Source organism: Diprion similis, chromosome 8 (assembly GCF_021155765.1).
Source record: "Diprion similis isolate iyDipSimi1 chromosome 8, iyDipSimi1.1, whole genome shotgun sequence".
NCBI lineage: Eukaryota > Metazoa > Arthropoda > Insecta > Hymenoptera > Diprionidae > Diprion > Diprion similis.
Window position 1 is genome coordinate 2,762,114 of NC_060112.1, and position 14,297 is coordinate 2,776,410.

Here is a 14,297-nt window from a genome sequence, read left to right on the forward strand (position 1 = left end):
TAAAATGGAAATTCTTATCATGTTTATTATGTATCATGTATTTATGTATGTATGTATGTATGTATGTATGTATCGTGTATCATTACTTAGGCTACTTTAAGGTTTAAGTTTCAAAGCCTTGAGGAGGCTCATGTATGTTTTTTTTTTTTTTTTTTGTATTTATTTTTTAACCATTAGTTTAATTATTATTAATCGAGTCTTATTACGTACCCAGAATATACCGTATGAAATGCTGTATTAGGTATACTTATATGTATGTATTTAGTATAATACTTGGTGCATAATATACGTATTTTTTTGGTTTTTTATTTTCTTGTCTTTTGCTTTCAGTTATTTTCATGTATGCTATATAAAACTCATTACACGCGAGCTCCGTGCTATCGGTGAAATTTTTTTTATTATGTTCCACTATCTGCCATATGTATGATATCGAATGTCACGGATAATTACATTTATCTTTATTCTCAACTTGATTGTTTCAATTCATTCCATTACTAACGGTCAGCCGAAGTTAATTAATCAATCTAAAATTCAAATCGGCTTCATTAAAGATCTTTATTTAGGATAATAAACTAATGATCTGTCATGGAATGTGTATTTTCAGTGAACTATGAGAAAGGAAAATATGAAAAAAAATTCGTTGACAATTGAAAACAAATACGGAAAAACAAATAATAACGATATTAATTAGTAGCAGTAAAATTTGGTATAGAAAATTCGTTCTTCTATTGAAATACCTTAGGGGCAGTCTGCAGTCTTGTATTAATAGTTTGTCTATAAATTATCATCTTCAATAGAAACTTTCAAGAAATACTGAAAGAAAAGGTTGATGTATTTTTCATTATTTCACTGTTTTTTCTGCTTCTTTTAATATAGCATAGTATTGGTCAGTTTCTACATTCGGTGAGCAATATTAATCTTAAATCTAAATGCGTTCTGTTTTCTTTGTTTTTCTTTTTTTTGTTTTTTTTTTTCACCTTCGTATTCAGACCTTGAATGAAATTCATATTTCATTCTGAAACCTTTTAACCATATGTTACCGCTTAGGTCCACTCAATTCTCTTATGGTATATATTCTTAGCATAGCCTTCGATAAACCTAAGCTAATTATTCAATTTTAGTTATGATTAATTATACTAATAATACAATGCTAGCGAGAAAAAAAAATTCGAGTAAAATTAGAACTAAAACCACCCCGGACTAGAGCTACAATCACGCATCCTCCAATGCTAAGTGAAAAAAGAACCTAATTACTGCCGTGTCGTTACTTGTCATGTGTATAGTATAATGCGATGAACTTAAAGTCATTTATCAAAAAATTTACAATTATAATTCGCTAAAATCTTGGACATTTGCAAGTATCAATTGCGCACCGTTCAATGTACAAAGCAAAAAAGAGAAAAGAAAGAAAACTAGAGTTTTCAAGCAAAAATGAAAATATAAAGACAACACCGGAATTTAAATTTCGAATTAGATACTTATAGCACCTTTATCTTCATTCATATCTTTCGTATTATTATTCTTGCTTTTTAAAAATTTCTTCTTTTCTTTAATTGCAAATCATAGAATACATATTTCTAACAATAAGACAATGTCGTAACTGATATGAAAATCTCTAAAAATTATTTATCCCAACATTACATCGATACTCTGTTAGTAAGTATTTAATATAAATTGATGTCCAAGGAAAATGATTGATAGGCACGAAAAAAAAAAAGAAAGAGAGAAAAAAAATTACTGGTTTGATCAGTCACGAGTGATGCGGATAAGAAAATATTAAGTATGAAATGAAAAACATTTGTGTATATCAGATGTATATCAGATGTATATCTGATATACATGGTATATATATACACATGTATTAAATCTATATAAATCACCGTTAGAACTTGGGAAGTATATGTCATTTATGGTTTGGGAGTATCTAGCGAGAACAAAAGCTATTGGGGAATTTTAATTTTATAATCTAGAACACGCATACACGTCATTATTTCCATGCATTCATCGGCGTTGTCTATTTGATTATTAACATGTATTTATGTATGTATTATTATAATTGTTGCGCGAATCAGCTACACCAATTGTGCGAATCTTAATGAATCATCAGCTCAATTATTATTGTTGTTGATGTTATTATTCTTTCTCTACTGCAACATTACTTTATGACTGCGTTTTTTATTCCTTATATTCCTTTTCTTCCTCTCTTATTTTAAGTTACCTACCACTTTGCCACGAGCGCGCCTCATTCACTCGTCCTGAAAAATGAAAGCACATAACAAATGTATTGGCTTGTAAGGTACTTTGACAACATATGTGCAGCTTAATAAAATATGTACGCTTGTAAATTTATAATGAAAAAGAACAGAAAGAGAACTAACAAATTCATATCTAAACAAGCTTTTGTGCAAAAAGATAGGAAAGAAATCTAGACGGCACTCCAAGGCTTCATGTAATCAAATGATAGTCAATTCATCCAATGAAACTACGCAACTACCGGGACCATCTCTAGAAACTAAACAGGAACTGCGCATGCGCCAAATGATTCAATTTCATTGGTCAGCAAAATTGCCCCGCGGAGTAATTTTCGTCAGCTAACCAAGGCGACCAACGTACACGAAATGTGACAAGACTCTGAATATTTCGCGCGTAAAGTAGCGTATTGAGGTTATGTTGATATTTATTCCTACTTATCGTGAATTTTCTAAGAAAAGTGTCATTCAGCAATACCGTAGTTGATATTAGCAGATATTTAATCGACACAATAAAGGCGTCAATGGAGAAACAAATATCAAAAGCTACAGAAATTGGATCAGTTATTTATTGAAAGAAGAAAACTGAAATCAAATGTGGAACGTCATCAACGAGTGGGAGTCTAGACAAACTGAGGCAGGTAAGTAAAAATATTGTTTATTTCAAACAGATTCTTTATTTACATAAAATTAAGAATAAATGGATTGTTGAAACCCAGTAGAAGGTTGCTCCAGAGTAGATTTGTTACAGTGCAGTGCTCCGGAAGCCAGTAATCAGTGCCAATGAACATGAAATATCAAAATAAAATCAGTAACAAGGAATAAAAGAAATAGTGTATCTTGAAACACAAAGCTTAGGAGTACAAAAAGTAGCAATTCGTTTTTCTGTCGCAATTTATTGAAAATTAGTGGTATTCAAAACAATTAGAAGCGCTTGTCTGATGATAATATCTTTTAATATTTTCAGGTGGGAAACAAACATCATCGAAGCGAGACTAAAGTTGTCAGGCGTTGAAGCGTGTAAGTAAATTTCTGATACTATGATATTTGCATATTACAATATTTTCACATGTATTCAATGATAAAATTCGTTTGTTCTGACAGACTTGAAGTTTCAAGTTTGGATAATAGGATGAAAATCATACCTTACCTGATGGTCAAAACGTTTTGGTGGGTAGGACCCTAATTTCTCGATTGGTGCCACCGTTCCAACCATCGAACCTGGTTGTTCCGTTGTTCCATTAGACAACAGGTATCCGAAGGAATTTCTCCTGGTCATCGCCACCTTCTGAACATCAGTCGTGGCAAAATTGAAGAGCACGACACACTACAGATCATGGTGTTTGAATATTCCATCATTTTAGATCTATCGAGCCAATAGTAATAAGTTTGTTATTCAACAATTGCTGCTAACTAATTTTACAGAGCAATCATTCCGTGCACCATTGTAATCCAAGCAGTATTATTGGCCCGCATTATTTTTCAAATTTTATTTTCGGCAGTTTTGATATTTTATTTTTCACTCTCTTGGTATTCAATTCAGATGAATAGTGTTTCAAGTGTTAAATCAGATTCCAAGGATGAATTTTGATGTGTAAACTGAACCAATCTCAATCTAAAAATGTTGGATAACTTCAGTTGAAAATGTCTTTAAAGTCAATATTAATCGACAGTATCATCTGACTAGCTAGTTGCAGCTATCATCCGTGCTTGAGCCTCGTTCAACCCCAGCAAGGTCTAAGGAATGCATTCACTTACTAGTACACATTACAAATGATCACTTTGTCTACAATAGGACTTACTTGCTGGCTAACTTTTTTATGATGAATCTTTATCAGGGAGTCATCCGGTAACTTATTGAAAGCTTGAAACCAGATTCAATTTTATACTCTTACAATGGTCCTTCATTGAAACTGAGAGTTTGTGAATCTCCATTTATTACAATTAATTCTGCATCCCATGTTAACACTGTTCGAAACAAAAAATCTCATCCTAAGATTGGAAATGGAATCTGCAATGCAAAAGTTATCTAGTGGCACAAGTTAAAAACAAAGAACCTTATAACGGTTTCTGCGACAGAGGGATTCCTTCCGGATATTCATGTTACTGGATGATGTTCGGAGCACTATGAACAAGATATTGTATTGGATTTAGGTTTAAGTAAATATTTTCATGAACTTCAGTGAAAATTAGATATTCATTTGTTTCAAAGGAACAAGGGGTACAATGTTGAATCCGATAAGTCAATATTTTCATATGAATGTTCTGAACATTACTCTAAAACATGATTATCCTTAAAGTTAATTACTGAGGCACATTTTGAAAATGTTGATTTTTAACTTGTGTCACAGAATGTTTCTGAGTTTTACTCTTCGGATTAGATTTCTTTAGATTAGATTTGAAATTGAAAGAAACCGTAAGATCTACAACTTCCTTTTCCAACCAACAAAAGTGGCCGATGATCTCTGCATGTGTCACGAATTGAATGGGAAGAGAAGACATCAGCTAACAGCAGAGATGCTATTATTTTGGCTGTATTTTCTGTTGAAAGAAAAAAATTTCATTGTTATTCTTAATGTATGAAGTAATGAAAATGATTGAATAAATTGTCCCCACCTACCTGCTTCGTTTCTTCCAAGCACCCAACATTTGAACAGATTTCTTGTTTCAATCGAATAGGACGAATTTTCAAAGAGCATCAGCATTAAATTCCGACCGTTCTTTGAACAATCTATTTTCAATAACAAATGCTTCCCAAGTCTTCCCGAGTGACTATCTCAATGACTTGAGATTCTAACCTCAAAAATGCATGTGAACTACATCCCCGACAGAAACAGAGTTTGACAGCAGGGTCTCGGGGTGGCCAGACTGCACGGACGGCGGATTTAAATTCGCGCAGGCGCAGTTCCTGTTTAGTTTCTAGAGATGGTCCCGGTATACATTGAATGAAGGAACAACAGTGCACGGCATAGCAAATAAAATTGTTAATCAGTTTTCATCCAATTAGGAATAGATCAAAGGTGAGAACAATAACAAAATTAATATAAAAATTCTATGTCTACTGCTAAAAATGATGATAACGATATTCACAATAATGTTGATAATTTTAAATAAAGTCTTTTATGAAAAAGCACCTACCCATTCGCGTTCGTCGACTCCTTCCATGTGATCTTGCTCCAAAGAACGGTGTACAATATCTCCCATAACGTTGCTCACTGACTTTTGAATCTACCATAACACATTTCACACGCAATACTAATGAAATAGAACCACCTTTTTTTTAATTCTAACGCATATTTCAATGAAATTGGAATTCAACAAAAATTTCCAACTGGTGAAGATACATTAAAATGTGTGCAATTCTAAAGTTTCATAGTTTGTTCAAATTTTTTTCTATTACTAGGTCAGCTAACGAGGCTTCTTAATATTCAGTCGAAACTCCCTCGCTGATATATTCATATTCAGACATTTTACAGATAAGAGAAAAAATTCTAATTCTTGCGTTTTTAAAAGTGAATATGTACTATGCGTGATTAATGGCTAGAAAAGAAAACGGAGGAAAAAAGAGAGAGGGAGAAAGCGAGAAAGCTATCTTTGAAATAACTGGGATACACATAGAATATAAATCATTACAGTGACCAAGATTTTGAACAAAATTAATCAATTAAGCTACACTGAAATTCTCCCAACAACTGATAACATGCGTACTAAATTATTATAATTTGATCAACTATACAAATGATAAATCTGATGCATACCTCTTCTTGTTTTGCCTTCGTTTGGCCAGCCAGGTCTGGATTCCATCCCAGTCTATTGAATGGTTGCGTCGCACCGACAAATGGTGTTGTAGCGGCTGTTGACTGCTTCGCAGATACCGGAGCAGTGACGACACCTTGTCCCTGACTTTCGGTCACTATTTTGAAGGAAAGCATGGGAAAAAAGAAGAGTCGGAATAAAAAGCAGTGATCATTTTACATTGTGTGAAGGTAGGGCAATGTTCCTAGAAAAATTTCAACTAAACAACGCTACTCACAGCTGTCCATTCCTGGAGGTTTCAGACTGATTCTGGGCGCTTGTTTGTTAGCTCTACCAAACCATTCAGCTGCACTGACTGTCGGACTCCACGTGACTCTTGTAGGAGGGAATAAGTCATCTTGGAACAACTCGCTCTGTTCATGGTGCAAAAATGTTAAGGCGATCGTAAAGATGATGTGTCTAATAGTATTTTTCGATAGAATAAGGAGACGGGTAAACCGAATTTTACCTTTATACGAGGCACAGTGAAGCTAAGAGGCTCTATTGTATTGTTGGTTAGTCTAAGAGCAGCTGCAAACTCGACAATTGTCACATCGCATCGATTTTTAGGCAGAAACGACAATCCTTGATGTAAACTTGCACAGCGATGGTGACTCAGTGGGCAGCAGTAGGGAGCTTCTTCTGTTACCTCAAAAGCGTATATCGTTGAATCACCCTGAAGAATGATGAAACGAATATTAGCATACAGTTTTGTCGCCTGTTAAACCCTAGTGTCATAATAATCAACAAGAATATACACGTTCTACTAACCCGACCAGTTAAAAACAAAGTAGAACTGTCCTCGTCGTAATATGGCATCAATATGGCTGGCGACACGTCGAGACCGACTGTATTCAGTGGCGAATTGAGATTGTCCGCCTTGAAGACGATTATCTGTCGTTCAGAGACCCTGGGAAATAATCATTTTAGCGTAGTGAAAAAATTAGAACTGGAAAGAAAGATATTTGAAAAACACACATGGACTAAAATAATTCACTCGAGTAGAAAATTTCAGTGTTAATCTGCAGATAGCATGAAAATTTGTTGCAACAGCTCAAATTTTGCAAGTTTAACTAACGGGTTTGCGGTATTGGGAAGTCCGCTTGGCTGTAGGTGCAAAATCTTTGCTATCAAAATTTTTGCTTCACCAGCTCAAATTTTCACGGTCACTAAATTTTGCTGGTCTAGCAAATGATTTTTTCTCCGTGTAGCAAAGATGCTGCAACTGTCGATGCAATGAACGAATTCACCTACTTGTCAAAGCCCATGACGACTAGAAATCTTCCATCTAGGGCCCACACGACTCTAGCGCCTCTTGTTCCAACCGGTCCTTTGCCTTCTCTGATCGGAGTGTCTCCATCCCTTGGTTTATAAACGCGCAGTTTACCGTCCTTGCAGGCACTGGCTAAATACTGACCACACGGCGACCAAGCCAGACTGAATATTTGGTCTGTGTGACCAGTCAGAGTTATTTTGGCGACCGCAGACTCGCCAGACTGAAGGGGAGTCAGGTCCCAAATTTTCACAGTCATATCGTACGAGGCTGACGCGAGAACATTCGAAGCCAGAGGGTGAAATTTGATCAAGTAGATTTTGTCCGCGTGAGCTTCAATCATTGAGCGGGGCTCGTTCGTTGGCTCTTCAAGCCCGGTCGGAGGGATCTCCCACAATCTTATCATTCCATCGTCACATGCTGTACAGAATTCGATAGGAGAAGTTATTGTTGTTGACTAAATAAATCAGAGGTCAAGTAGCAGTTGAAAACGTAAGCATATCTCACCGACGGCAAGTTGTTGATTATTGAAAGGATCCCATTGAAAGTCCATAATTGTTGCGCCATGAACAAGTGCTGGCATTACTCCATCTGCCAATCGACCCGTTTTCTTGAGTTCCAAAACTGCTATTTTGCCACCCGGTCCACTCAACGGAACAGCAACTCGGTCAGGATTAGCTATACATTAAAGATAACAAATGTCACGAGAATATTCGCTCGCAGTTCATTCTAAATAACGCAGGTGGATTCAGTTTACCATGAAAACCGTCGCATTCTCCAGATATTTGACGACTGATGTTTCTTATGTTCTCAATGTGAGTCGATTTGTGACCAGGGGTTCCTTTCAAATGTCTGAATTTCGATACTCGTCCTGAAAAGTGAAAAATATTTCTGTTGCTTTAGATGCTCGAATTCTAATGTAGTTTTCGACCCAGCATATAAACTCACCGAACACAGTGGAAGTTCTTTTGGGTGTTGGCGTCGTCACGGGCTCAGGTTTCTCAAGCCGAGGATCCATACTCTGCTGTCTCAACACTGGGATGATTTTCTTGACTTCGTCTTCTTTGATCACATCGCTTTTCGCCTTGAAAGAATCCCGCCTTCTTAGAGGAGTCGGAGAACCCATTGCCTTTTCAGCCAAGTTACCGTCGGTAACAGAGACCGAACGACTTTCATATAGCCTCCGCCTTTCTGCGATGGAATTTCTATTGACGCTACCGCGCTCAAAGTTGCCCGACTCTTCGTTCTCTGGTGACTCGTCCTTAACTTTAGTCTCAAATAATTTACGCCTTTCGGCTGTACTCGGAGTTTTTGGTTTGTAACTGGAATCGCTGGAATTGGCATCCTCTTCCATTGAACTGCAGTCGCTTTTGCCATTTTCCGACTCTTTGACCTGCTCGTTTTCAGACGTCGGAGATTTGTCAGCATCGGTATTGCTGTCTGCCGAACAGCCGATGTCAGTTGGATGACCATTACTCTCAGTGTTCGGGGCCACCGGAACAGAGAAGACTTTGTCAAAGGAGAATTCTTGGCTTCCGGATTTTGCTTGAAACGGTTTTGGGCCAAGGCGTGGCTGTGATAAAAAAGAAGTGTATCCATTTTATGCAATGTCAAATCAAGGGCAAATATCAATACAATCAAATAAATGATACCGAGAAAAAAATATAAAAAAAGAATGTATAGAAGCATTGAAGGGTACAAACAATGATATGAAAGGTGGATGGGTGGAAGGATTGAAAAGAATAAACAGAACTCACACGCACATGGTAACAAACATACACATTTTTTATAAACTATATATAATATGCTAATACTATATGTATTGCTGCGACGCCGTTATAAGAGAATGAAAAAATAGGCCAAGAAAACACAATAATTTCATTGGCAATGCGTAGAAATGAAGAAAAAATAAGCGACTTTGTGGTAATTATTTTCACATACCAAGGCGTAAAAGTAATAATTATCATCATAACATTTCTCTATCTTTATGGAATAAACACACCTATTCGAGTGGGTTAAAAATAAAGGATTGTCAACCATTGGATGTTTTCCTAAATAGAATTTACAACAGAAATGATCGAACCACTTTTCGGAAACAATCATTCAGCTAAATCTGACCTTATATCCTCCGACAGCGTTAGGATTTACTGGCGTAACTACGCATCCAGGATTCGGCGTTGTACGAGGCCTAGCGACCGGCTTTGGATCTTCCTCAGAAATACTGTTAGCCCTTGACGCTCTTGGCAGTGGTTTTGGGGGTACAGTTTGGCTGCCGTTTTGTATCTTTGACTCTTCATCCTCAATGTCGGTCTGTATTATCTCCTCGCATTGTCTTATATCAATATCAATTTTTTTGTCATTTTCTTGCACGACGGACTGTAATTTGGCGTAGCCCTTTGGTGCTGTGATGGTAATAGTCTGGCTAGACTTTGGCTGTTCGACTTGTATTTCTTGATGATTTTCTTTCAGCGTTGTTAAGTTTCCTTTGTGTACCTAAAGGTACCGCAAGTTCCACAATGAAATATCTTGCCTCAGAATACAAATTTTTCGAGCTATCCTAATCTATGAGCACCAACTTCTGCACTTCAAACTACAAATATTCTACTACGTTATTGTTTTCATATTTGAACAGTCGAAAGCCACAGTGAAAACCAAAATCTTAGACAGCAATGAGAAATCAAGCGACATTGGTAACTAACCAATTAATGATTTATTGCGTAAAATTTATAGTATATACATTACAATATTATATTACATGTCTATCTACTATGCTGTTGGAATCGTACTAGACATTTGCATGAATTAAGCAAGGTGATCGTTAATACTGCATGAAGATCACTCTCTTGTTGAAAAGATTAAATAAATAAAAAAATAAAAATAAGGACCCGAGAAATAAACAAGTACACGAATATTTCAAAAACTTTCATTTTTACTTACGCAAAACAACACGGATCTACAGACATCAACAGTCAGTTATGACAGATGCATTGCAAAACAGGGATAGATGACGGCTAAATACATAAATTAAAAATAAATATACACATTCGGGAATCTGAAAAAACGTTAAAGAAACACATGTGTATGTATACATATAATATATTTGATATATATATATCAAATGTATACAAAAGTAGTGAAAAGAAGAAAAAAAAAAAAAAAAACACATACGCATACTTATAGTTACAGGCGAAATAAATTATAACTCAACTACAAAGAAATAAATATGAAATAAAATAAACACGTATTTTCATTCTCATCGATTCTCATAAATTAAAGATTCTGGGGCTATGTAATGTATCAATTTCAGTCATTGACTACTTGAGTACTTTTGACTTGATTCGCTCGATAATTGTTCACATGCCACAGCCGCAGATTTATTTCACGAGAAAGCCATTCACACAACAACGTTACCTATGAGTATTTAAATTTCTAATGCAATCACGCACAAAGGTACAATGAACAATATACAGGGCAGGATAGATACGGGTGTATAGAATCAAGTGTGTGTGGTCTATTGGAGGCCAAACCGTCATGATATCATCTAACAACTGATTACCACTATTCTAGAGTTATATACAATTTTTTGGATCAAAATATTGCAGTTTTGTGCCTAAAAATAATGACGATAATAATGATGCTGCAAAAATGAAATTGACGATGCAGAAGAAATGTACGGATCAATGGAGGGGAAATAGGTGAAGTAGATATTATATACAATGTTCGCAACATAATGAGTGAACAAATGAAACTCTGCGAGGCAGATTAAAGATGTGCATAATTTATACAGATCCAAATTTTGTTTAAATTGCAATATATGCGTGTCGCGACGGTTTTGTCGGAAATTAAGGTGTACTTTACAACGTACCGTTACAGGATCCTCGCCCTTTTCCCTTTTCGAAGGATCAAGCGACATTTTTGGCACCGGGGCATCGTGTCCTTTGATCCAAGCTGCCGCTGTATTCTGTGCGACACAACCAGCTGTTTCAGGATATATATCGGCATGAAAATCCCTGTAAGTCTGAAAGAATAAAATTGGTATCGATCATGAAAAATTGCACATGCTTTGTCATCAGTTTTTTTTTTTTGTAAACAAGATCGCGATTTAGAAAATAGCTCCAACGAATAATTTGATACATACTTTTCTTGGCACTTGATACATTATCGGTATAACCATGTTAGATGTCAGCTGCAAGAGTCTGTTAACTTCAGCCTGCATTACGTTTAGAGCTCTTTTTGGCACAAGACAACCACCCTTTGTCTGTTCTCCGCTATGTCTGATCCCCTCGACTAAATGTGGCTCCCTTTCTGTCACCTCCATGTACAAAATTGTTGTGTCACCTTTCCCAGCTAGGAAAAGCATGTTCGTGTCAGGGTCGAACAGAGGCATGAGTATTCTGTAATTAGCAAACAATTGATGACATTCCGAATTAAAACACTGACATAAAAGAGTGCGAATGGAGAATGTGTCCCTAATTTTCAATCTGGTAAAAGCGAACAACTTACTTGATGAGTTGAAAACGTGTCTAAATCTGTGACCGAATTAGGTCAATGAAATTATTATGAAAATTAAAACTGGGATTACAATGAAATAAAAATGCTCACCCTGTGCTGCAGTCGAGTTCCAGTGTTTTAACTGGTTCGCTCAAGTTCCTCAGATCTCTGATGTAAACTTGACGCAGTCTCGCGGAATCAAATCCCGTAGTCAATATTCTGTCCTTGTCACCGAGCCACACAATTCTTGAGTCTTTAATGCTCTGATGACTAGGCGATGTGTTGACGATGCATCTAGATGATCGAGGATCGATGATTCTGACCTGTTTGTCTTTGCAGGATGTTGCCAACAGCTTGCCATCCTGTTTCCAGCTAAGGGACTGAATCACTTCTGCATGTTCGTTGTTGGCTGTGGAGAAGAGAATATTTTTTTATTTAACGAAGAAAGAAAAACGAAAAAAAACCAAGCTCAGCAAAATAAACGAGAGTATCAATGACTCACAAAATAATTCCTGTTGAGAGATAACATCCCAAAGTGAAAGGTTCGTGTAGGACACTGTAGTGAGGAGATACTCGGCTGTCGGGTGCCACCGCACAGCCTCAACTCTTCTCTGCCTGTGAGAGAACGTACATTCAGGATTGCACAGGGATTCTTCAATCCCAGCTTCAGGAATGTGCCACAGCTTCACCTACGATATGTTGAAAACAATGAGATACGGTTCATTGCTTTTGATGTTTGGATTTACTCAAGGACTCATCTGGTGTAAAAGGTTCCGAAAAACGGCACAACCAGACTTTACTACTTTAAATCTTTTGGTTTTCACATCTCTTAGTTGAATAAAATTTCACGTACAAGACAATCTTGCGATCCGGTCGCTAGCAGCCCGTCATGAAAGGGTGAGAAATCCATGTCTGTGACAGTATCGGTGTGTGCGTGTAGCAGAGGCATGGTTTTACTCTTTCTTCCACAGTCGTCGAGTGGAAGAACAGCGAGACTAGATCCTGAAACGTTCATTTCTTATGTTAAATTTCGACACTTGTGATCATTTGACATTTTTGTTCTCTAAGTATGGAGCATTGACATTTTGGAGAACGTCAATTCAATGGAGATAAAAGTATCCCGTGCTGATATCATGTGCCTAATACGTAATACTTGATATACATATAAACGAGAAGACGTAATACCGGAAACAAAAGATATAGTTATCAGTGGCAGACAATGGAGCGTGGATATATTCAGTGCATCGAATATCATGTATTAGAAAAGAGAATCTGAACCAAGTCTTACCGTTATGGTCGACATTGAACGCCATGAAGGCTGCAGATGCGGCAATATTATTTCCATAGGTCTGATAAGATCCGACGGAAATATCCCTGATACAGGCTTCAGGTTTCGGCACAACCGGCGCAGCATTTTTGTACTTTGAAGCTTTAAATCGCCAAGCCATGTTTTTTCAACTGCTGCTTACGCTACTCTGTGCTCCCCTAATGATTGTTCACTTAACTCATGTAATCTGAAAAAAGAGTTATAAAAATACCAAGAACTATAATTTATTTCTTTTGACAAGAATGAATAAGTGTAATAATAATTAAATGAATAAATAAATAAATTTTGTTGTACCGGAGTTTTCGAATATTTATGAACAATTTAATTCGATCTGTTTTTATGAGTTTCCGACGCTTTAGCCGCAGGGCGAAAAAAAAAAAGGCAAACGTAAATTTCGAGACGAATAAGTTCGTTTTAGTTTCTCTGTTACGATAAGTGTATAAATCGAAGTTTTGTATGACGAATAGCTGTTCGAAAACGATAATCAATTGACAGGATGCCAGAGATAGAGATGGGGAGAGAGAGAGAAGGAAAGTGAAACAGAAAAAAGTGATATAAAAAAAAAGAAACAACGAATGATCGGAAACTTTGCATGTGTGCGCTTATGCAAATTAAGTAAGGCCCGTATGACTAATTTTGGGGGTGAGATACACCCCACCCTTGATACCGGGCTAGAGCGGAGAAGCAGCGATACGCGGTATGCAGTCGAATAGATAAATATACGCGGTGTGGAATGGTTCCTTTTGTGTGAATTGAGCCGAGGTAATGATCGGATACATACAATTTTAGGGCCTCGTAAGATCGTTTTATACTCACAAAAGATGAGCGTCCGTCTTTCTTGATCGCGGGATGTGGAGCCGCACTGTGTTCTTTATCCCTTGATATTATTTGTAGTAAAAACACGTATAAACACCCAGCAGTTAGCAGCGTCTCGTCGTTGACAGCCGGAAACGGGAAACCTCCCCTTTTCGACTGCTAGCTCCGTCTTACTCGCACTCGTTTCGACCTCGAACTTGGAATACCTGGCTCTGTCCTCTTCTCGCAAGTTATTTGCCCGCCCCACCCTTGCTGACAGCCTAATCCTACCGCAGCGCCTCTCGCGGAGATTCCGAAATTGTCAGCAAGGCTCTGTCGGTAAAGACGTGAGGCTGCTGGGTCATTG

General features: G+C 37.0%; 2 protein-coding genes across 6 annotated transcripts in view; one reads left to right on the forward strand and one right to left on the reverse strand.

The window, feature by feature from the left end:
• Positions 1 to 14,297, forward strand: part of LOC124408937 (bestrophin-4) — a 341,487-nt gene that overhangs the window by 184,848 nt on the left and 142,342 nt on the right. The window lies entirely within an intron of this gene.
• LOC124408930 (coronin-7) lies at positions 845 to 14,192 on the reverse strand. Of its 5 annotated transcripts, none has more exons than XM_046886248.1 (18): positions 14,049 to 14,192; positions 13,097 to 13,322; positions 12,662 to 12,810; positions 12,311 to 12,497; positions 11,920 to 12,217; positions 11,456 to 11,711; positions 11,183 to 11,335; positions 9,436 to 9,810; positions 8,266 to 8,890; positions 8,075 to 8,188; positions 7,825 to 7,995; positions 7,299 to 7,737; positions 6,816 to 6,954; positions 6,514 to 6,720; positions 6,283 to 6,418; positions 6,008 to 6,162; positions 5,388 to 5,477; positions 845 to 2,255 (listed from the first exon to the last, which is right to left on the reverse strand). In XM_046886248.1, the coding sequence occupies exons 2-18, from the start codon at positions 13,254 to 13,256 to the stop codon at positions 2,247 to 2,249; spliced, it is 3,663 nt and encodes a 1,220-aa protein (XP_046742204.1). In that variant the 5' UTR covers positions 13,257 to 13,322; positions 14,049 to 14,192; the 3' UTR covers positions 845 to 2,246. The 5 variants fall into 5 exon arrangements, with proteins under 5 accessions (XP_046742204.1, XP_046742203.1, XP_046742202.1 ...); XM_046886247.1 differs by having other exon boundaries at positions 13,952 to 14,192; XM_046886246.1 differs by having other exon boundaries at positions 13,917 to 14,192.